Source organism: Mesoplodon bidens (genome assembly GCF_964165515.1).
Source record: "Mesoplodon bidens genome assembly, chromosome: 10".
NCBI lineage: Eukaryota > Metazoa > Chordata > Mammalia > Artiodactyla > Ziphiidae > Mesoplodon > Mesoplodon bidens.
In genome coordinates this window covers 52,949,019-52,973,864 of record NC_138172.1, presented here as the reverse complement: position 1 = coordinate 52,973,864, position 24,846 = coordinate 52,949,019, and the positions used below count along the sequence as shown (strand labels likewise).

General features: G+C 44.7%; 1 protein-coding gene across 9 annotated transcripts in view; it reads left to right on the top strand.

Moving 5' to 3' along the window:
• The window catches only part of GPD1L (glycerol-3-phosphate dehydrogenase 1 like), a 121,274-nt gene that overhangs the window by 17,678 nt on the left and 78,750 nt on the right, over positions 1–24,846 (top strand). For all 9 annotated transcript variants that reach the window (XM_081246973.1, XM_081246974.1, XM_081246975.1 and 6 more), the window contains exons 3-5: positions 11,999–12,139; positions 13,580–13,718; positions 20,705–20,817. In XM_081246973.1, the coding sequence (XP_081103099.1) occupies positions 11,999–12,139; positions 13,580–13,718; positions 20,705–20,817 (393 nt within the window). The remainder of the gene's footprint in view (positions 1–11,998; positions 12,140–13,579; positions 13,719–20,704; positions 20,818–24,846) is intronic.

Below are 24,846 nucleotides of genomic sequence, written 5' to 3'. Positions count from 1 at the left end.
TTTTGTTTAACTTTTTCTTGTCTTGCCACAAAATATGAATTTTATTTCACATACCCTTTCTAAGCGCATGGACTTTGGTCCATCCCTAGGCCAGCTAATGCACTGGTGAAACCGTGCACCTCAGATTGGGACTTGAACCCATGTGCTGGGACTCAAACCCAGCCAAAACCCACAGTCTTCCAACTGAGGTCACACACCTGGTTTCAGGACTTAATGAAGCTCAGGTTCTTGATGTCTCATCGCAGAAAGAATTCAGTGAGAGACAAAGTGAAAGGTCAGAAGTGGATTTATTTAGAGAGAAACACACTCCACAGAGTGTGGGCCATATCAGAAGGTGAGAAAGGCACCGGGGTATGGGGGTTGTCAGTTTTTATAGTGGTGGGTAATTTTATAGGCTAATGAGTGGGAGGAGTATTCCAGCTATTTTGGGAAGGGGTGGGGATTTCCAGGAATTGGGCCACCACCCACTTTTTGATCCTTATGGTTGGCCTTAGAACTGTCATGGCGCTTGTAGGTGTGTCATTCAGCTTGCTGATGTGTTACAGTGAGCATATACTGAGGCTCAAGGTCTGTTGGAAGTTGACTTGTCCACCATCTTGGACCCATTTGGTTCTAATCTGTTTATGTCATTGTCCTTGGGCTCTGTCGTTCTTTCAAAGGTTGTGCCCTGCCCCCTTTCCTCCAGTTTTATTGGTCTGTAATTAAAATCAAGGTCAAGACCTAAATTACCGAATAAGATTGGAAGAAATAGAAAATGGGAAGACTGACAGTTTAAAATTCCAGCTTATTAGTCCTGAGCAGGAAGAATCTAGGTTATTGCCTGGCCTCATTCCAGTGACTTGCAGAGGAAGGAGGTGAGCCTGAGAATGAAAATGGTGACCCGGCTGCTTGTGTGAGTGGAATTCATGAATTCCTGTTCCAGATTCACCCCTGGATGGCTTTCTGTAAGAGTCTGTTTGAAAACCAGCCCAGGTGGCTGCCTAACTCCTAGCAGGGGAGATAGATTTCTTGGCTGATGAATGCCAGCAAGTTTGGAGATGCAAAGACCTTGCTCACTGAGGATTTCCAGTTGCCTTTGGCTACAGTGTTCATTGGTGTCAAGCCCTGTGCAGAGTAGTTTACATGTATCATCATGTTACCCGAAAACTGGGTTTACCTCTTGGATTTATTACTTGGAGCAAGTAAGGAGAACACCAAGGATCTTTCCTAAAGCAGTGTCTCCCCAGCAACAAAATTGGGGAAGTTTTTTTTGGCAAGAAGTAGATTTAGTAATATAGGACGCTTGTATGAGATGCAAGCGGTCAGGCGAGGGAGCTCTGCCCTGAGTATTAAGTGGGCTACAATTTTATAGTCAAAGGAAAGGGGGAGGGGGAAAATTTGCGAAGTTTTAAGCTAAGGGAACATGCATACTCAAGAAGGGTCTTGGGTGGTGGACTGAGTGAGTCCAAGCTAAAGTGGATTGAAAGTTACAAGGGTTGGAAATGGTCAACATAATCATTCCTTAGGTTCCAGTTGATCTGGTGGTGTTTAAACCTGAGGCGGGTTTAAATCCTGCAAACCGCTTAAGGTAGTGCTTTAGGCCAGTGTAACTGGGAGTCTTTACAACTGATGTATTATCTTTGCTATTGTTACTTCTCTTGCCTGATAAGTTTGTCCTTTTGATCATTAATTACTGAGACCTGTTCAAAGGCAAGCACTGTGGCTCAGATCACAAAGTGGCTTAGGCCAAAGATGGCTTCTCTTCTGTCAAGAAAGCCATGCCTTGTTCTCTTTCTCCAGGGAACCCCATCCCTGTCTGGTTACAGTCTCATTTAATGTTCTCAGTGACCCTCTTAGGTTGGTGCTATTAGCTTTCTTACTGTGATGGTGATTCTGATTTTATAGGGGAAGAAACCAGGGCTCAGAGAGGTTAATGAACTTGCCCCAGGTCACAGAGCTGGTGGCTGGCACACCTGTTCCTGAGCCTGCTGAGTCATGGCCTTTTAGACAGTGATGACTTGATGACTTCCCTGTGTCACTGCACTAGGGCCGGGCAGCGTTTCCCTGCAGTTACTCCTGGTGCAGTAAGTGGGGAGAGGAAGGTTCCCTAGGGTTCTGAGCTGGGCAGTTAAGTTACCCAAGTGTCTGGTGGAAAGAGTAGAGGCGCCGCTGTTCCCGCGGCTCTGGAAGGCCTCTGAGGTCATCTCTAACCATGCTTGGCACAGACCATTCCTCCGAGCTTCCCTTCTCATACCTGTCGGGATCGATTACTCCTTCCCTTCTGTAGAGAGTTCCTTCCGCTCTGTGTGGACCACTCTGTACCCCCACCTGCCCCAGGCATGTGGGCTTGACTTTCTGGGGTTTCGTTCTCCCAAGGTTCCTAGCGTAGTGCTCAGGGAACGTGGGGGGAGGTGAATCTGCCAGATGGTTCTCTGCCTGCACAGAGAACAGGGGAGCAGAGGGGAAGGAGGGAGTCAAGAGCCACGTCCCTCAGAGCCTGGCCCATGACTGACTCCACCCCCCCCACCTCCCCGGGTGCCCAGGTGTGGATGAGGGAGGAACTCTCTGCTCCCAGATGGTTGATATCTGAAGCCTTGTAGGCTCATAACAATTAGTGTATCCATTCCCTGGACTGGACGTTTGCATGGTTTCCGGTCGTTTGCTGTTATAGACAGTGCCTCTGGGAAAGGCCTTGTCTCTGTCCCAGGGATGGCATCGCTGGGTCACAGGGATGCAGCCTGTAATCTGCCAGATGGCACCACTGGTTTCCAGTGTGATAGTGAAACCGCACAACTCAGATTAGGACTTGAACCCATGGGTGGGGACTCGAACCAACCGAAACCCAGATTGGGACTTGAACCCACTGTCTTTTAATTAAAATCATACACCTGGTATCAGGACCTACTGAAATTCAGGTTCTTTATGTCTCAGCTCAGAAGGAATTCAATGAGAGACAAAGTGATAGGTAAGAAGAGGATTTATTTAGAGAGATCCATATTCCATAGACAGAATGCGGTCCGTCTCAAAAGGCAAGAGCACCCAGGGAGAAACACACTCCACAGACAGAGTGTGGGCCATCTCAGAAGGCCAGAGGCCTCGGGGTTACCGGGGTTGTTAGTGTTCACAGGCTGGCTAATTTCATAGGCTAATGAGTGGGAGGAGTATTTTAACAGTCTTGGAGAAGGGGCGAGAATTTCCAGCAATTGGACCCCACCCACTTTGGGGCCTTTTATGGGGGGCCTTCAGTCATGGTGCCTGTGGGTGTGTTGTTTAGCATATGCTAATGTATTATAATGAGAGCTTAATGAGGCTCAAGGTCTACCGGAAGTCGAATCTTCTGCCATCTTGGGCCTAATTGGTTCTGACCAGTTTATGTTGTATCCTCAATGGCTGTGTCCTTCTTTTAAAGGTTGTGCCCTGCCCCCTTCCCTCCTGTTTCAGTTGTGCCCATCTCCACACACCTAGTGGGGTTTGAGAACTCACATCCTTCCACATCCTTGCTGGCACTTGGTAGAGGACACCCAGGGTATTGGAAAGTTTTATTTCTTAAGCTGGCAGAAGGTACACAGGTGCTTGATCGTTTGTTTTTCCTTGTGCTTTCTAGATTCTAGAATTTGTATGTATGAAATGTCTCATAATAAGTAATTTTAAAAGTTGAACAGTGGTGAAGCATGGTGGTGAGTCGGGCCTGCTGAGTGAGCCTGGGCAGCCCCCCTCCTCTTGGTAAGATGGGCCCCTGTGAGTAGTTTCCTTAGTGGTGCTGTGAGGAGTAAATGAGATGATTCACATAAATTGTTTAGTGTTAAGAATCTGTTGCAAAGCTAGGGCTTTGTTTTTGTTGGTTTTTAAAAAAATTTTATGTTTATTTCAGTTTTTCAAATACCTCATTCGATCATTTAAAAAGTCAACTAGTGTTAGACCGAGACCGATTATTGTTACCATTTTTTAAGATGAAAAGCCAGACATAAGATTAATTGACTCAGAGCAAATGTGGATCTAGAGCTAAAAAGTTGGCTTTACTCATTTCTGTCTTGCGGATTCAAGCAGAAGAGATGTGCTGCATTTCATCCACGTCAGATTGTTTTCTATGACGTCTGCCACTTTTGCTGATTGAGACTGTGAGTCATCCTTGCTTGGTGCCCCCAGACTGCTGCCCGCCTGACCCTTCTCCAGGTCATCACGTGCTCATATGTGACCCCTCCACAGGGGAACCTTCTGTAACAATGACATCACCATGTCATCAACTTCTCACTAAAAGCTGAGGCAGTCTGGGTTTGTGATTTCCCCTTAGACCTGAATGGAAGAACATTTCTGATTTCCTGTCACTACAGGATAAAAATTGTTGGTCCTGTGTTATGGCTGTCTGCCCAGGGCCTTTGTTTAGAGGAGGTCACCCAGGTAGAGAGTTCTTCTGCCTCGGTCCAGCTTTAACCAACCTCAGTGTGATTCCAGGATTGACAATTGCAGCATCTTCTGTGAATTACGGTTGTCATGGCATGTCATCTTTGTCGTCTTCTTTTTGTTTTTCCCCAAGTTTATTTATTTATTTATTTATTTTTGGCTGCGTTGGGTCTTCATTGCTGGGCACGGGCTTTCTTTAGTTGTGGGGAAAGGGGGCTGCTCCTCGTTGCAGTGCGTGGGCTTCAGTAGTTGGGGCTCACGGGCTCTAGATCGCAGGCTCAGGTAGCTATGGTGCACGGGCTTAGTTCCACAGCATGTGGGATCTTCCTGGACCAGGGCTCTAACCCATGTCCCCTGCATTGGCAGGCAAATTCTCAACCACTGCACCACCAGGGAAGCCCTCATCTTTGCCTTCTAAGCCTTGCCAGCTCTGTTTTTAAAAACAGCTTTATTGAGATAGGATTCACAGACATAGAATTTACCATTAAAGTGTACAATTCAGTGGCTTTTAGTATATTCACAAAGTTGGGCAACCATCACTGCAATCAATTTTAGAATATTTCATCACCTTAAAAAGAAACCTCAGGGCTTCCCTGGTGGCGCAGCGGTTGAGAGTCCACCTGCCGATGCACGGGACACGGGTTCGTGCCCCGGTCCAAGAAGATCCCACATGCCGCGGAGCGGCTAGGCCCGTGAGCCATGGCCGCTGAGCCTGCGCGTCTGGAGCCTGTGCTCCACAACGGGAGAGGCCACAACAGTGAGAGCCCCGCGTACCGCAAAAAAAAGAAAAGAAAAAAAAAAAGAAACCTCATGCCCGTTAGCAGTCACCTCCTATTTCCTCCTGTTCCCAGCCCTAAACAACCACTAATCTACTTTCTGTCTCTAGATTTGTCTGTTGTGCACATTTCATGTAAATGGCACCATACAATACGTCATCTTCTGTGACTGGCTTCTTAAACTTAGCATAATGTTTTCAAGGTTATCCACGTTGTACCCTGCATCAGTACTTCATTCCTTTTTATGGCTGACTAATACTCTATTTTATGGGTGTACCATATTTTGTTTATCCATTCATTGGTTGGTGGACATTTTGGTTCCCACTTTTTGGCTATTATGAATGGTATTGCTGGGAACATTTGTGTAAAGTGTTCTTTTTGAGTATATACCTAGGAGTACAGTTGCTGGGTCTTATGGTAACTGTTTAACTTTTTGAGCAACTGGCCAGACTGTTTTCTAAAGTGGCTGCACCATTATACGTATTCCCACCAGCTGTGTGTGATGGTTTCAATTTCTCCACATCCTCACCAACACTTGTTATTATCTAACTTTTTGATCCCAGCCATCCTAGTGGGTATGAAATGGTATCTCACTGTGGTTTTTGTTTGTTTGTTTGTTTTGCGGTACGGGGGCCTCTCACTGTTGTGGCCTCTCCCTTTGCGGAGCACAGGCTCCAGACGCGCAGGCTCAGCGGCCATGGCTCACGGGCCCAGCTGCTCCGCGACATGTGGGATCTTCCTGGACCGGGGCACGAACCCGCATCCCCTGCATCGGCAGGCGGACTCTCAACCACTGTGCCACCAGGGAAGCCCCTCATTGTGGTTTTGATTTTCATTTGCCTGATGGTTAATGATGTTGATCATCTTTTCATGTGCTTATTGGACATTTGTATATCTTTTATATCTGAAAAATATAAAATATACCATTTGTATATCTTATATATCTGAAATGTTTATTCAGATCTTTTGTCCATTTAAAAAAATTGGGTTGATTTTTTATTACTGAGTTGTAAGGATTCTTTCTTAGATACAAATCCATTTTCAGCTACATAGTTTGGAAGTATATTCTCCCATTCTGTGAGTTTTCACTTTCTTGATGGTATCCTTTGAAGCGTAAAAATTTTAAGTTTTGATATCATTTTTAAACTTCATTTTGTGGCTGCATTGGGTCTTCATTGCTGCGTGTGGGCTTTCTCTAGTTGCAGTGAGCGGGGGCTACTCTTCGTTGCGGTGCACGGGCTCTAGGTGCGTGGGCTTCAGTAGTTGTGGCACGCGGACTCAGTAGTTGTGGCTTGCGGGCTCTAGAGTGCAGGCTCAGTAGTTGTGGCACATGGGCTTAGTTGCTCCGTGGTATGTGGGATCTTCCCGGACCAGGGCTCAAACCCGTGTCCCCTGCATTGGCAAGCGGATTCTTAACCACTGCGCCACCAGGGAAGTCCAAAAAATTTGAAGTTTTGAAATCCAATTTAGATATTTTTCTTTGTTACTAACTCTCTGGATTTGGTTCCTTACATAGGCCTGCATTCACTGATGTTTCCTCAGTGCCTGGAATAGTGCCAGGCGTTATTTGTGGTTTGGCTTAGTGCCAGGGACAGCAGAGGTGGTAAGGGAGAACTAACCAGGCTGGAGGGTTCTGTTTCAGTGCTTTCGGTGGTGTCCTGTGGGATGGAGGGTTAGGCCAAGATAATTAAAAAAAAAAAAAAAAAAATGACCACTGACTTGGGTAGTAGGGTTGTGAGTATATCTATTAATTTTGGCTTAAAGGCTTTTGGAAATTAGAATATCAGTTCAGTAGGAGCTTCATTGTTAACTCTTTCCTGCCTGAGTTTAGCTTTCTCATTTTCATTGGAGGATTCATCTTCACTGGTGCTTCTCAAACCTAAGTGTTCCTCAGAACCACTTGGAGAATTTAACAGGGATCACTGGATCCACCCCTGGAGTTTCTGATTCACTGGGTCTCAGGGGAGGCCCAGGCATTTGCATTTCTGAGGATTTCCTGGGTGATGGTGATGCTGTTGGTTGAGGAACCACAGTTTGGACACCACTGGTCTACATAATAAGTTTATATTACTCGTATAGTATTGTGGAATTCAGGGGGTTAGCACCTTCCTTTTTTCCCCCCAGAAGCAAGCTCACTTACCACGCTGGTGTATTTATATAAGAATCGTCAGTTAAGGTCGTCTGTACCTGAGGATCATTTTTCTGAGTGTAGAGCCAAGGATGTGAATTTCACCTACAATCTTGGCCTAAGTTGAGGTCAGGAGAACAGGAGGAAACCACAATATGTTTGAACCCCTACTGTGTGCCAGCTGTACTTTGCTCTGTGTATTACTCACGCTGTTGTGTTTAACCTAAATGCTTATTCCCTGAAGAATGTAGGCGATTTGCCTGTGGTGTCCAGTTAGCTAACTGGTGGTAGAACTGGGTCAAGATGCCCACACACTGCACAGTGATAGCTAATCCAGGGGGAAACAAAAGAACCTTCAGGCTTGGCCCACAGACTTTACTGGCTCTGTTTTAAATGATTTTAATTATTATTAGTTTCTTTATCAACTTGGACCAGGAGCCCTGGATTCCTGGCATCAAGCAGACCAGCCATGATGCCTTTGTTCTGATTTGATTACCTGTCCTCCTTGCCAATGAAAGGCAAGCCCTTTTCTTCTGAGCTGTCTTTCCCAACACATTTCAGGATCTTTAATGGTGGATACCCTCCAGAAGATTTTGGCAGGTGACCCATGAAATAGGTCATCGTTTCCAAAGCAGTGTCTCGATTTGATTCAGGGTAAAAGATAAGACAGAGGCTTAGCTAAAGCTTTAATTCTGAAAGAGGATGTTTGATTGACTGTGTTCGTTGAGGAGAGCTCATTTTGATCCTGTGTAACAGGAATCATGGGCCGTGTGCACCACACAAATGCAGCTCGGCTTACAGGTTGCTTCTGTGGGTTAAACCCTAAGCACTTGGGCAAGGTCAAGGACAATGGAAGGACATCAGTCCAGGCTGAGTGAGCCCCCAGGCATATTGTCCCAGAGACCCGTCACACCCAACCAGCCACAAGTTCTTTGATTTGTTGAGAAAGGAAATGTAAGAGACAGGAAGAAATCCTGGGCCCTCTGGCAGCTTCCATGGGAATATTTTGTAACAGGGGACATAGGGATGGGCTGATGCCTTAAAGGTTAAGAATTTATAGGAGGTAGGTAGATTTTTCTGATAAGTAATCTCTTTCACTTGTTTCATATCACTGCAGAGTGCTGTTACTTATATTAATTTGAAAGTGCTCTGTGAAATAGCTGTTAGGAAAGGTGATTTTTATCCCCATTCTGTAGGCGGGGTGACAGGTCAGTGAACAGGAGTCATCTGTCCAGGTCCCACAGCTGATCAGTTGCAAACATGGGACACAAACATACATCTTTTCCATCTTTTCTCTGGTTCTGGTGTCTTTTCTATCTCACCATGTCAGGGAAGTACCCTGAAGAGATGGAAAGGGCGTGCGTGTGTGTGTGTGTGTGTGTGTGCGTGTGCGTGCGTGTGTGTGTGTGTGTGTGTGTGTAGGTGGGTGGGGAAGAGGAGAAACAACAGGTAGAAGGGTTTTCATTAAAATTTAGGTGGCCATATGAGAAGGGGGTCAAGAGCAGAAGTCCCTGCGTAAGTAAGGCTAGTAACCCAAGGGGGAGTGGGCTGTCAGAAGTCTTATAAAGGCTGGTGCTTCTGGCTGGGACCACAGGGAATGTGTAAGAACATAATGAGCCTTGCCAATCAGGGACAAGCAGAGCCATTGTTTGTTGGCATCGGGGCTAATGGAATAGAATAAGTAACTGCTTTTTTGGAGGAGGTAAAATCTCCAGATGCCAGGGAACTAATAGGCAGGTAGAGTTTTGGTGATGAGTCCTTGCTATCCAGCCTAGATTACCAACCTGAAGAAGCCCCTTTAAAGAGGAAGGCAGGTTTCCCCCAGCCTTTGGGGGTATGAATAAGGAGGGAGAAGTGCTAAGCTCCGGGTTGTGATCTGCTCTATGGGGAACGACTTTGTTGCCATTCAGATCAGCTTAAGCTGATGTTTTGGGTTATATGACTAAAAATTCGGGTAGGGCCGGTTTCAGGTGCGGTCTGAAACAGTGGCTTAAGTGATGTCAGTGAGGCCCTGTTTTCCTCTGTTTCTCTGCTCTGCCTTCATTCACATGGGAGCCCCTTGGCAGGTCTAGGTTCTGCCCCTCACATTTGTAAAATGGTTGTAGCTGTTCCAGACCTTGCACTGTCATCCCATACTTTTCAAGGAAAGACCCAATAGCTGTTGCAGAAGTATAAGGAAGCAACTGTTCCTCAGAAGCTCCAGCAAACATTGGCTCCTATTGTTTTATGTGCCCATTGGCTTGAACAACTTAAGGACCATCCATGGAGCAGGGGAGGGGCCCATTCCACCCAAATTGCATGGTAAAATGGGGAAGCAGTAGCTTTTGAAATGAAATCTAGAGGCACTTTTGCTAGAAAGAAGGGGAATGAAGGCTGGGCGGTAAATGACAGGTCTTGCATACCAGCCAAAGGGAGGAGGAAGTGAAGTAATGCCAGGTAGATTCCCTTGGGGAATTTTTTCAGTGAGGGAGTAACTCTTGCACACGTTAGTTAATAGGCTAGACTAAGCTGTAAGGAGAGACAATAATGTGACTTTTAAAGGACAAAGGGATTTATTTCCCTCTCACGTAATAGTGGTCTAGCAGCTTTGCTTCACACCATTGTTCTTGGTCCCATCTTTCTTCATCATTTCTGTGCCATCTCCTAGATCTAGGTTGTCAACTAGCACAAAAGTAGGAAGGGAAAGTGTGGAGGAAGCAGCCACTGTTTTAAGGGCTCTGGGCCTTAAGTGGTGTGCACTGCTCCGTCTCTCATTCTGTTGATGAGAACTTGGTCCTTGGCCTTCTGTAACTGCAAGGGCTGCTGGGAAATGCAGTCCTGAGCTAGGTGACCAGTGACCAGCTTGCAGCTCTGTGTTTATGGAGAAAGGGGAGAAGAAGTTTTGTCAAGCAGTTGGCATCTCCATCACAACTCCCAAACTAGATTTCCTAGGAGGCTTATCCATTCTGAATGATGTTCCTGTGGCAGATAGCACTTCCTCAGGGAATATTCTGCATCCAGTTCCCTTCATTTGGGGAACCAGGAGTGCTTAATGGGAACTGTGTCAGTTTCAGTTAGGTTCAGGTACATACGACAGAAAACCTAAAATAGGGACTTCCCTGGCGGTCTAGTGGTTAAGACCCCACACTTCCACTGCACGGGGTGCGGGTTCGATCCGTGGTTGGGGAACTAAGATTCCACATGCCATGCGGCACAGCCAAAAAATAAAAAAATTAAAAATAAATAAAGGAAAAAGAAAAGAAAACCTAAAATAACAGTGACCTAAGCAAACGTTTGTGCTTTTTTTCTCTTAGATAAAAGACATTCATCACATCTTTTATTTATTTAATTTTGTTGCCCAACAGAACTTGATTGTAAATAAAAAAGAAATCTGTTATATACTTTTCAAAAAAAAGAAAAACCATGTTTGTCGTGATGATGCATCATGATGTCAGGGACTCTGTTTTGCCATCTCAGCATTTGCTTTGCTCCTCATGGTCCAAGATGGCTGCCTGAATTCCAGCCATCTCTTCACATTCCCTCTGGCCAAAGGAGGAAGAAAGGCCTTCAAAGGCATTTCCTGGAAGTCACACGCAACACTTCCATTTACACCTTATTGCTCAGAACTTAGTCACACAGGGCACCTAGCTGCAAGGGAGGTTAGAGATGTAGCCTTCTTTCCTGGCAGTTATGAGTCTCACCCTAAACTGGGGGTTCTCTTGCTGAGGAAGAAGGGGGAGAACAGACGTTGGGCAACAACAGGCAGTCTCTGATAGAGACCACATGCCCCTGTGTCCTCACTCGGTGGCCTCACCTCTGCCTCTGGGGGGTGTGTGTGTGTGTATGTCCCCATATTAAATTTTAAAACCTTATCTTTGTACTTATCTGAAGGGAAGAAATCATCATAATAGCTGACATTTATTGAGTGCCTACCAGGTGCCAGACTCTGTTCTATGTCATTTATTTTTCACAAGAGTGCTCTCGAAGTGCTTACATAGGAGAGCTTAGCATAGGACTGTTGACAGAGGTGTGGGCGGAGTCGAGAGAACCAGAAGGGCTCGGTGAAGTGTCCAGAGATCAGCAGCAGCAGAAAGCCACGGCCACCCCTGAAAGGGCAAGGGGACAGACCAGTGTCACTCCACCGGCCCCACCAGAGCTTAGCGACGCAGAAGAGGGGCTGCCTCAGACCAGGTCAGGAGGTGGAGCTGTAGAAGGAAGCCAGGCCAGCACCCCTGCGAGCCGAGTAGGAGTGGCCCCAGGAGCAAGTCAACACCCTGCCTGTCTCTCCTCCCACCTTGGAGTCCCCGACAGTGCCCACCTTGGGCTGAAGCCACCTGGAAGCCAGAGAGCAAGGGCGCCTGGGGAAACAGCCCACAGAGTGCAGCCTCCTGGGGAGAGAGTGGGGCAAAGAATGGTAGAAATGGATGCGGGGGAGTGGGGTGGGGGTAGGTGGGAGAGCAACAGAGAACCACCCGCACAGGATGGTTATGACCGCCTTTTACAGGGGAGGGGACCGAGGTGGGGAGAGGGTAGGGCACTCACCCAGCTGGTAAGCAGCAGAGGCAGGACCCTGCTGGCCTCAGATGCACGTCTGCACGTCCCGAGTGGGGAAGGCAGCACAAACACAGCTCTGATTTGACTGTCAGTCTGCACAGCGGAGGCATCTGATGCCTGGTCAGCGCGTGGAGAGATGTGTTTCGGACTGGGAGTAACCGTGTCACCCTCGCCCTCGCAGGTTGCTGTTGCGAACCTCAGCGAGGCCGTGCAGGACGCAGACCTGCTGGTGTTTGTCATCCCCCACCAGTTCATCCACCGGATCTGCGAAGAGATCACAGGGAGGGTGCCCAAGGACGCGCTGGGCATCACCCTCATCAAGGTGACGGGCCCTCGCTGCACGCCGGTTACTGGGAACTTCCTTTCCTCTTTCACCTCTTGGAGATAAGGAGCTGAAGGGAAGTTATGGCTGGTTTGGATTTGTTTTTTTAAAGATGCCCAGAAGAGAAAACCACGCTGTCCACGAGCCTTGCTCCTCTCACATTTAGGAGGGGCTGCTTTCTATGTAGAGAGGGTTCGCAGGGGCGGGGGGTGCGAGAGTGGGGTCCCCCAAAGAAAGAACCACCAGCTCTGGAAATCTTGCATGGTTTGCATTCGCTGGGAAATTAATCATCTTTACTTCCCAATTCTGGGTTTATTCCCGAAAGAGAGAGTTTTTAACCAGAAGTCCACAAACCACCCACAGTGGTCCACAGATAGAATTCAAGAGTTCATGGACCTAAATGTGGGGGCGGAATTGCATTTTTATTCATTTTAACCTCTAACTGAAACAAGTGTTTCCTTCGCTTATGAGTGAAGGCCACAGGCCAGAGTTTCAATGACAGTAGTACTAGCAGGACCTTGACCCTGTGATAATAGAAATTACAGGTATTTTCGTATCACTTTACAGTGGCTTCAGATATCTCAAAGTATCATTTATGCTCAACACTACTTGGAAATTATGGTAATTATTATACCTGCCGTGACATCTTTTTATAATTACATTAATAACATACATATACTACTTGGTCACATTTTTTTTTTAACATTTGATAACTATATTTCAGTATAATTGTCTTCCTGGGTAATCTTATGTATTTTGCTTTATGCATATGAAGTCTGAGAATGAGTCCATAAACTTCCCCAGGCTGTCAGGGGAAGAACCCTCTGTGAGAGAGTGTGTTCCATAGTGTTCATAGGTGAATGTTTATGAAAGCAAACAGTTCAATGTCAGTCATCAATAGAATGGACAGATGAATGGTGGAATACTACACAGTAGTAAATGGGAATGAACCAGAGCATTCATGCAGCCGTGTGGGTGAATCTCCAAAGTAATAATATAGCACAAAACAGCACACAGGTGAGCAGTACAGTTTCATTTATAGGTTTTCAAAAATATACTGATATAACTTACTGTTTAGGTGTAGTTTTATGTGGCAAAATGATCAAGAAAAGCAAAGGAACAGGGCATAAAGCATTCAGGATAGGGCTTCACCCTGGCAGGGACCAGGAAACACTAATAAGGAAGATGAACTTTGGGAGAGACACGGGACTTCAGTGGTGTCCTTCATGTTCTCTTTCTTAACCTGGGTGGTTACATTTTCATTTAGTTTTACTCTTTAAATGGTACATACACAATATGTCTGTTTACTGTTGTAAATAAGAGATTTTTCAAGTTGCATATGCCATTGGAAGTCTGAATCTAGATGACCTATAAATCAATGATCTCCTGCCTCTTGGCCTTGGTGGTTCATTTTCCCCTAACTTGCTGACATCCTTGCAGGGCATAGACAAGGGTCCTGAGGGGCTGAAGCTCATTTCTGACATCATCCGAGAGAAGATGGGCATTGACATCAGCGTGTTGATGGGAGCCAACATTGCCAATGAGGTGGCCGCTGGGAAGTTCTGCGAGACCACCATCGGTGAGGGCCACCTGGGGAAGGGACATTGGGTGTCTTAACAGGCACACTTTCTGTTTCTGGAATTTTCTGTAGTGGACTCTTCCCTCCTGCCCTTAACATTCTTGGGGTGGACATTCAGTGGGGTGGGAATTTTATGTAGGAGGCCATTCTGTGGGACTGAAGCGTTTCAGTAACCTCTGGAGTGAAAGTAAAGCCAAGGAGACCATGTTGACCTGCTGTGATCCAGTAATGCATTTTCCAGGTTAAACACAAAAACACAAGGGTACTTGTACCAAGAAGCAGGTGGTTACATCCATGGTGGGGCCTTAGAAACCCAGCTTTTCTTTTCTTTTTTTTTTGTCTAAACAACAGGAATTTATTTCTTACAGTTCTGAAGGCTAGAAAGTCTAAGATTAAGGTTTAACCAACACTTTTCTATGATGAGGGCTCTCTTTCTGGCTTGCAGACAGCTGCCTTCTTACATGGGGGTGGGGAGGTGGGATCAGGGAAAGCAAGTTCTCTGGTACCTCTTCTTATAAGGGAAACCCAGCTTTTCTTTACTCACAAGTGCCAGGATCTGGATCCTCATTAGATTCCAAGGAGATCTAGAAATTAATGGGAATGATCCCCACTTTCAGATGAATAAGCCCAAGGCCCAGAGAGTAAGTTACCTGCCCCAAGGTCACACAGCTAATATAGAACCCAGGCGTGAACTTGGGTCTCCTGTTTCTTGAAACAGAAAGCTCTTTCTACTCTTACACATTGGTGTTGTGAAAATATTTGTTTCTTGAAACAGAAAGCTCTTTCTACTCTTACACATTGGTGTTGTGAAAATTTTTGTTGCTTTTAAAAAGGGCTTTGGAATTCCCAAGTGCCCATATTATAGGACTCATAGAAGAGTAATACTGTTGGGTTTGCAGGTGCTTTGCAAAAGTGTATTTAAGTTTGTCTGCCACTCCAGAACTTACTTCCACTCTTGTCAAACACACCAGCAATGTGAATCATTTCTCCTTGGCAGCTTTGTTAAAGGAAGCTCTGAGCATCTGAGCAAGATCAGGCTGTCTTGAGTAAGATGGGATGTATGGGGAAAGGTTCTCATACATGCCTGTAAGTTAGGACATTTTCACTTTATTTATTTTTTCTTTTTTCTCTTTTATTTGGAATTGTACAGACATTATCTGATTACAGTGGAAAATAGAGATAATCAAAAGAAAACCATTTTTTAAAAATTTCTTCTAATTTTTTATTGGAGTATACTTGATTTACAGTGTTGTGTTAGTTTCTGCTGTACAGCAAAGTGAATCAGTTATACGTATCCATATATCTACTCTTTTTTAGATTCTTTTCCCATATATGTAATTACAGAGTATTGAGAAGAGTTCCCAGTGCTCTATATTGTAGGCCCTTATTAGTTATCTGTTTTATATGTAGTAGTGTGCATATGTCAATCCCAAACTCCTAATTTATCCCTCCCCCTGCTTTCCCCCATGGTAACCATAAGTTTGTTTTCTATGTCTGTGACTCTATTTCTGTTTTGTAAATAAGTTCATTCATACCATTTTTTTTAGGTTCTACATATAAGCAGTATCATATGATATTTGTCTTTCTCTGACTTACAAAAACCATTTTTAATTTCATTTAAATTTCATTATTTTTTTCTATTTGTGGCAAACTATTTACGGCTGTGGTTGTTATATACTCTTTTTTTTTTTTTTTTTTTTTTTTTTTGCGGTACGCGGGCCTCTGACTGTTGTGGCCTCTCCCGTTGCGGAGCACAGGCTCCAGACGCGCAGGCTCAGCGGCCATGGCTCACGGACCCAGCCACTCCGCGGCATGTGGGATCTTCCCAGACGGGGGCACGAACCCGTGTCCCCTGCATCGGCAGGCGGACTCTCAACCACTGCGCCACCAGGGAAGCCCTATACTCTTTTATAATTGTTTCATTTACTTCTATCAGCATACATCTTCATAGCTGCATTCTGTTGACAATCCATTTATCTGGGCACTTAGAAAAAAAAATTTTTTTGGGGGGAGAAACAATAATTTTGGAGAGGAGAGGTATCACAAATAGTAAAAGGAAGAAAACAAAATGACCTATAATAACATTACCCAGGTTGATATTTACAAGAGCAATGTAGTCACAGGTAAGAAAACTCAAACAGTACGAGAAGGTATAAATTAGAATTAAGATTGTAATTTCCCACCTATTCCCTCTTCCCAAAGAGAATCACTGTTAGCAGTTCCCATGTATCCTTCCAGAAAAAAAATTTTCATATGTATGCTAGTCTGTATATAGGTTTTATTCTTTCATAGTTAGTTCTTTTATTCATCTATGCTTTTAATGTAGCCTGTCAAATTGTTATGTAATTACTTTTATTTTTCAAAAATAATTGTTAACTAGTTGTTCCAGCTCAATCCTATTTGCCAGTAATCAATTTGCTAATCAGTTGGTTAGGATTGACTGGTTACACCAAACGTTCTATAGGGTTGAGACTTCTCCAATCCTTGATGCAAAACTGTAGATCTGAGGGACTTCCCTGGTGGTCCAGTGGTAAAGAATCCACCTTCCAATGCAGGGGATGCGGGCTCGATCCCTGGTTGGGGAACTAAGATCCCACATGCCGGGGGCAACTAAGCCCACGTGCCACAACTACTGAGCTCACACCTCAATGAGAGAGCCTGTGTGCCACAAACTACAGAGCCCACGTTCCCTGGAGCCCACGCACCACAACTAGAGAGAGAAAACCTGCACACCGTAACTAGAAAGAAGCCTGTGAGCCACAACAAAAGAGCCCACGCTGCAACGAAAGGTCCCGCGTGCCACAACTAAGACCTGACGCAACCAAAAAAAAAAAAAAAAAAAACCTGTAGATTTTAGCTAGGATTTTTACCTGCCTCTTGGCCTTGTTTCTCCCAGTTGGGTGCATTAGACTTTTTTGGTGTGTAACACAGACAAATGCACAGAAGTTACATCTCTTCCTCTGGCTTCTGTTTACCCAGTGCTTCTACTGCCTTCTCTGTGGGTTGGTCCATGGCTGGTAAGAGTGACCTGAATTAAATTAACTTAACTGTTGAAAGTAAGATAGAACAGGAAAGTGATATTTTAAAATTTTTCTTATTTTATCTGAATTTAATTGTGAGGAAATATCAGACAAGCCCAAAGGAAGGGACATTGGTACAAAACAACTGGTCCACACTCTTGAAAAATGTCAGTGTCATAGAAGATATTGAAAGGCTAAAGAAGTCTAGAGAGACCTGACCACTAAGTGCAGTGCAGGATCCTGGGCTGGATCCTGGTTGCCATAAAGGCAACACTGGGGTAATGGGGGAGATTTGAATATGGGTTGTAGTTAGATAATTGTGTCAACGTTAAATTTTCTGGATTTGATCGTTGTGCTGTGGTTATCCAGGTCTCCTTTCTTGATGACATTAGCAGCCAACTCATTTTTAATTATGACAGATTCAGGAATCTTAGTCCACTTGAGTCTTCTGTGGAGGAGGAAGAAGATGGCATTGTTTTCAGTGTCTGGTAAAAATACTAACGAGCATGGGGAACTGCGGCACCCCCTTGTGGTGAGAACTCCCTTCCTTGGGACTGACTTCACAGAGTCCGAGACTTCCACTCAACCCACAAATATTGTTTAAAGTCTGTTATGTATCAGTCATGATGCTAAATGTCAAGGATTCATAAGCCCCTTCTATGTAGAAGGAGCTTCTAGGTACACAAACAATAGGGAATTACAGACTGAGATGAGGGTTTTGAAGGAGTCTTATTAAATAGGTTGATTACCTCCAAAACTTGCTGTGGAAGAGAAGTGGGATTTTCCTGTCTTTTAGTTCATATTGAGTTTGGGGAGCCCTTCCACGTGGCTGATGGGCCTTCCCTGTTCTGGACCAGATGCCATGGGTCCCTGCTTGCTGCATCACTGCTTATGACTGGTAATAATAATACGGTCAGTGCTTTCTTATCCATGATTTAAAACAATAAAAGATCTAAAAATTTTAAAGGTACATTTGATAATGCCATTTGCAGCAACATGAATGGACCTAGAGATTATCATACTAAGTGAAGTGAGTCAGACAAAGACAAATATCATTTGATATCACTTATATGTGGAGTCTAAAATATGATACAAATGAACTTATTTACAAAACAGAAACAGACTCACAGACATAGAAAACAGTGGTTACTAAAGGGGAAAGAGGGTGGGGTTGGGATTAGCAGATACAAACTACTATATATAAAATAGATAAGCAACAAGGTCCTACTGTATAGCACAGGGAACTATATTCAATATATAATATATTCCATATCCTATAATAAACCATAATGGAAAAGAATAAAAATAAATAAAAGGTGAGTTTGAGAAAATGTAAGATTGCTGTAAATCAAGCTCACCTATCTAATGGACACCATGTGTAATTTGCAGCCACAGAGGCACCAACAGATGCCACCTTGTATCAGTGGCAAGTGGAGAACAGTCTTCTCCCTGCCATGTGTCACGTTACTCACAGCTGCTGATGGTTGGATTAAAGTGGCTCGAGTGGGAGGAGTGGGGGCCTGTCTGGAACGCTTGTCTGGAACGCTTGTGAGCCTTGAGGCACCAGGCAGTGGCCGTGGCGGTGAGGACAGAGGAAAAAGACAGGAATAACATCACAGTGTGAGACCGGGGCTGGTTTGCCCAACCCAGGTGATGAAACGGTGCTGCAGGTCTGGAGGACTGTTTAAAAAAGGAAGAGGACAGTTTGCTCAAGCAGACGTACTTCTAATATTTGGACAGAGGAGAACTCAGCTAAATGACATCATAGCAATGCCTGTAGAATAGAAAATGTGTTCCTTTTTTTGTTGTTGTTTCTTTTTGGGCTGCACAGCATGGCATGCGGGATCTTAGTTCCCTGACTAGGGATCGAACCCGTACCCCCTGCATTGGAAGCATGGATTCTTAACCAGTGGATCACCAGGGAGGTCCTGAAAATGTGTTTCTAAGTATTGGGTGTAGGTATTTTAAACATTTTATTATATGATGGCAGATTTCCTTAAACCAAACAGAAGTAGGGAGAACAGTATCATGACACCACTGCCCATCTTTAGTAATGATTAACTGCTGGCTGGCCTTATTTCACCTGTTTCCCACCCTCTTTCCACTCTCCCCTGGATCATTTTGACATTATATTACTTCTGGGTGTAACTTAGATTGTTGACAATCCTCTTGTTTTCTTCCTGCGTTGGAAGACCATAGTTCTGAGTGTGATGTTTGTTGCTTGTTTATCTTCTCTTTTCCCACCCCTGAGAGGAACATAGCATAGAGAGGGAGTGCGGGCCCTGGAGCCAGAGCACCTAGGTTAGAGTTGGGGCTCTGCCTCCTACTAGCTGTGTGACCTAGGGCAACTTGGTAAACCTCTCTGGGCCTCCTGTCTGTCAATGGGGCAAATCAGTCATAGGCATGTAAGTATCAGCTATCTTATTATTATTATTATTATATAGACCTTTGTGTGATCGTTGTGAGCCTAGGCTGTTTTCACACCTGATTCCTATTTAACCTCAGACAGTCCTGAGCTGCCATAGTGTTTTACTCATGAGGCTACAGGAGGTTAAATCAGAGGTTTGCCAACTTGTCTGCCCATTGGAGTCACCTGGGGAGCTTCAGAAATTAGTGATGCCTGCTCCACCCCAGAGCTTGTAATTTAATGGGTCTGGGGTGTGGCCAGCCTTTGGTGTTTTTAAAGACCCTGGGTGATTGTAATGTGAAAACAAGCTTGGGAATAGGCTTGAGAACCTCGAGGCAGGAAGGGCCACAGTGCCATAGTCCCCAGGCTCTGTGTGGAGATCATCACGTGGGAGCTAGGTCTTGGCTGGTGAATTTTATCATCCTTATTTCTGGAGCCCTCCCAGAGCAGAGCGCCACCCCGCATCCCACCAACCAGAGCAGATCTCACATCAGGCTCTACGTGTAAAGTTTTATTTTTGTTTTGAACTGAAAGTCGCTCACCAAAAAAATAACGTGAAAAGTACTGATCCTCTGTGTCATTCTAAGTACGGTCCCAAGGGAGGGGATACAACGGGAACAAAAATGAGGACCCTTTGAATTGCATTTCCGTCTTCCACAATTGTCAGGAACATGTTTGTTGATGTTGTATCAGTTCTCTTGTTGCCATAGTGATGCTAAGTAACAAACAATCCCAGATTCTCAGTGACATCCAAAATAAGCACAGCTAACACGTCTGTCGGTCCGCTGGAGGCTGGCGGATCAAAGCTGGGGTGGTTCTGCTCCTTTGTCTCATCTTCCTGTAGAGTCCAGTGGGCCAGCCAGGATGTATTCTCATGGTGAAGGCAGAGAGACAAGGGAACCAGCCCTACTGCTGCACAAATAGGCTTCAAGCCTCCACTATGTCAGGTCTATTAATGTCCCATTGACCAAAGCCAGTCACATGACTAAGCCCAAGGTCAAGGGGTGGGGAAATCTGTCCCACCACCCTCTGTGAGTCCAGGCACGTCCTCTGGTCAAGCCAAATGTTGGTAGAAAGGGATGTACTTTCCTCCCCTGGAAGGAGCTTATAAGTGTGTGTGGTAGCAAAAAATTGCAACAGTTTTAGATATCAAACAATAGAAAGATGCTTAGATAAAATATAATGCATGTATGCAGTAAAATACAAAGCAGCCATTTAAAGTAATGTAGAAAGTGTATGATGTCACTGAAAATTATCCCTGCCATAAATGGGGGAAAGCAGATTATGAAATCACATATGTTGTTCTCAATTTTGCGAAAAACTACGTATATTCCTATTTCAGTAAGTTAAAGATGTATGCCAAATTGTTAATGATCCTGTGGTGGGACTGTGGAATATTTATTTTAATTTTCTATTTCTAGTCCTATGACTCTTCAAAATTTCCTATCAGGAAAATATGTTAGTTTTGTAATAAGAAAAACGTCATTTTAAACTGTGTTAGATGCAAAAATTAAGATGAGAGGCTGTTATTACTATCCTTTTTTCTAACCTTTCCATAGGCAGCAAGGTAATAGAGAACGGCCTTCTCTTCAAAGAACTTCTGCAGACTCCAAATTTTCGAATTACAGTGGTGGATGACGCAGACACGGTTGAACTGTGCGGTGCTCTGAAGGTAAAGCAGCCTTGATATTTCTGCTCACAGGAGGAGTGATCACACAGGGCCACTGCTAGCATCATTGCAGCCAGTCCTGAAGAATGGCCTCTGTGTTCTGTGCACGTACTTCTGGGGAGAATAGTGAATTGGCAGCCTTGTTTATCACTTCCTGCTTTGCCCCAGCCTTTCCTTGGCGGTTAGATTTCCTCTCTCACTCATGGTTGGCTTTTATTTGTAAATCTGGGAGAAGGGTGGGTTTTTGTTCTTTGGGAAATTGACAGCATTAACATTTGGAGAGCCAGGGACTACTTTGATTGTGGAGTCTTACCTGGGAGTGAAGTATTCTATTAATTTATACATTTCTCCTACTTACTGGCTTGAGCAGGAAGAGGAACTTGGCCCCTCTGAATGATGCTACTTTACTGGTTTGATGGTGTGGTTGGTTGTTGTTTTTTGTTTTGTTTTGTTTTTTGCGGTACACGGGCCTCTCACTGTCATGGCCTCTCCCGTTGCGGGGCACAGGCTCCAGACGCGCAGGCTCAGCGGCCATGGATCACGGGCCCAGCTGCTCCATGGCATGTGGGATCCTCCCGGACCGGGCACGAACCCATGTCCCCTGCATCAGCAGGCAGACTCTCAACCACTGCGCCACCAGGGAAGCCCTGGTTGTTGTTTTTAAAGGAAGAAAACAATCTGCTGCTGACAGGTCTTTCTAAGAACCGCTTTATCTTTGCCTGTAAAGGGAAAAGATCAGATTAAAGAACCAGCTTCTATTGGCTAGTGGCTTGGGAGGGTCAAGGGAAGTTTCCACGCTTGGTCTTGGGCTCCTTACTTGTTCCCCTCTGCCTTTAAAAGTCGTGGTTGGGGTCCCTCTATCCTGACTGTAGGGGACAGCCCACGGGAAGCTGGGCTGCAACTTCTCATCCTTCTCCCCTTGGAATCAGAGCTGCCTTAGCTGCCATCTCAAAAAAAAAAAAAAAAAAGAAAAATAAAGAGCTTCCATGTGAATAGATACCCCCTTTGAGTCACTTTTGAGTAATTTCTTTTGTAGCAGAAGCGGCCTTTCAAGAATTTGAGCACCTAGGGTAGAAAATTAAGTAATCTGGCATTCGCCTCACTTTGTCAGGTGAAAATTGCAAAGATCAAAAGAATGCAGGGGAGACCAGTCCAAAGAGTGCCTTCCCATGCTTTCTCCAAAGTGTATACACCTTTTTTCCTGGTCAGAATTGAAAACCACTTTTTAGAATTAATATCGTGTGTGTATGTGTGGTCACGTCTCCATACAATGAGAATTTTAGAAATGGAAGCCAACGAAAGACTTGGGCTCCCAGGCAGTCCATCTTTTGGGCCTCTCACTGTTGTGGCCTCTCCCGTTGTGGGGCACAGGCTCCGGATGCGCAGGCCTAGTGGCCATGGCTTACGGGCCCAGCCGCTCCACGGCATGTGGGATCCTCCTGGACTGGGGCATGAACCCATGTCCCCAGCATCGACAGGCAGACTCTCAACCACTGCGCCACCAGGGAAGCCCCAGTCCATCTTTTTGAATGCTGGTGGGGGATTCTCACATTGCACATGGCCTGCTATACATTTAAGATGCTGGCTTTGGCTGTGGTGTTTATTTTTGTTGGTTGAGATTCTTATGTGTTTTTAATAGTCCTTCATTAAACTAATAACAACTTGCCAGCAGTGGCACCATGAAGGCCTAATTGCTCAGCACGGTCCGTGTGCTCCAAAGCTGTCTTGAAGTGACTGGGTTATTTTCGGTGGTGGATGGGGAAGCTGTGAGAGAACCCGCCCAGAACAAAGGAGCAGGGGGAGAAGAAAGACTCTAGATTGAGGGCTCTGGAGAAGTTTCTGCTGATGGGACCACATGCTGGTCCTGTGTCTGAACTGAGCATGGCTTTTCATGTCTGTTGGCAGGAAGCCTCCCGCTACCCATGATAGAGTGGTTCGTGGGGGGCAGAGGCAGATGGGGGTTGGGGACCATTTATCATCCTTCCCTTGGCTTTCCTTTAAAACAGGATCAGTTACCATCATTGCTGCCGGCTTGCTTCAGAGCTGGGAGTTTTGAAAACTGAGAAACAGGTGCTTTGGCAGTAATTGAGTCTAACCATCCCATTGGACAGATAAGGAGATAAGAGAGCCAAAGAGTAAATGACTCAACCGGCTGTATAAAAAAATTAAATTAAATTAAAAAAAAATAAAGAGTAAATGACTCAAACTTAGCAAATATTAGCACGGTCAGAATGTGATCATGGATTTTAAGATTCAGTCCAGCGTTCTTTTGTTACTCTGGACGACCTGACTTTTCTGGTTGGTGTCCAGGCAGTTGAATGAAATGAAGCCCTCCCTTGCTACAGCCTGCCCAACCAGGGCAAATGGGCATGTGTTTCTTTGATTACATAATTAATCATTTTGTTGTTTTCTTCCTGATTATAAAAGGTAGTTTCACACAACAGAGAGGTGTAGAGAAGAAAGTGAAAATGACTGATAGACAGTCCCTACATCCTGAGATAATCACTATTAATGTTTGTTGTCTCCCCTGCCAGTCTTTTTAGCAAGTACACATTTTTAAAACAAAAACTGGATCTTACTGTTCAAGCAGTTTATGTTTTACTTTTTTTTAAATTTATTTTATTGAAGTATAGTTGATTTACAATGTTGTGTTAATTTCTGCTGTACAACAAAGTGATTCAGTTACACACATATATACATTCTTTTTTGTATGTTTTACTTTTTCCACATTAACAACCTTTAGTAATCTTCTCCACACTAAAAAAATTTTTGAAGTACACTTTTTTTTGTGCTCAAAAACATGAGGGCATTTGACTTGCCAAAAAAAAAAAAAAGGAGGAAGAAAGATAACAGTTCTTTACAAGGATAAAAGAAAAAGAAAATTCAAAATGCAAAATCATGTTGTACCAGTGCATCTTACTGCTTCAGAATGTCCTTCACCTCTTAGCTAAATTAATCTCTTAATCACTACGGGAGTATTCCTTTTTAAATATCAACTTTATTTAGGCATAATTTGTGTCTATTAAACTACATCCAGTTAAATATATAATGCAGTGGATTTTAACAGTTGAGTGTATATACCCTGAAAATCATCACCACAATACAGAACATTTCCATCACCCCAAACAATTCTCTATGTCTTTTTTTTGTAAATTTATTTATTTATTTATTTATTTTTGGCTGCATTGGGTCTTTGTTGCTACGCATGGGCTTTCTCTAGTTGCCGCGAACGGGGACTTCTCTTCGTTGTGGCGTGTGGGCTTCTCACTGCAGTGGCTTCTCTTGTTGCGGAGCATGGGCTCTTGGCACATGGGCTTCAGTAGTTGTGGCACACAGGCTCAGTAGTTGTGGCTCACGGGCCCTAGAGTGTGGGCTCAGTAGTTGTGGCACACGGGCTTAGTTGCTCCGCAGCACGTGCGATCTTCCCAGATCAGGGCTTACTTGTGTCCCCTGCGTTGGCAGGCAGATTCTTAACCACTGCACCACCAGGGAAGCCCATGTATATGTCTTTTTATAGTTCATCCCTCTCTCCCAAGCCAGTAGCCACTGATCTGCTTTTGTACACTATAGAATTTTTATAATGGAGTTGTGCAATATGTACTCTTCTGTGTCTGGCTTCTTTCACTAACAGTGAATTTTTGTTTTAATGTAAAGTTTAAGAGGTACTTCATATAGAAAAGTACAGAAACCATAAGTGTGCAGCTCAGCCTATGTTATTTTTTTAGTTAATTAATTAATTTATTTTTGGCTGCATTGGGTCTTCGTTGCTGCACGAGGGCTTTCTCTAGTTGTGGAGAGCAGGGGCTACTCTTCATTGCGGTGTGCAGGCTTATTTCAGTGGCTTCTCTTGTTGTGGAGCACGCTTCAGTAGTTGTGGCACGCGGGCTCAGTAATTGTGGTGCGCGGGCTAAGTAGTGGCACACGGGCTTAGTTGCTCCGCAGCATGTGGGATCTTCCCGGACCAGGGCTTGAACCCCTGTCCCCTGCATTGGCAGGCAGATTCCTAACCACTGCGTCACCAGGGAAGTCCTC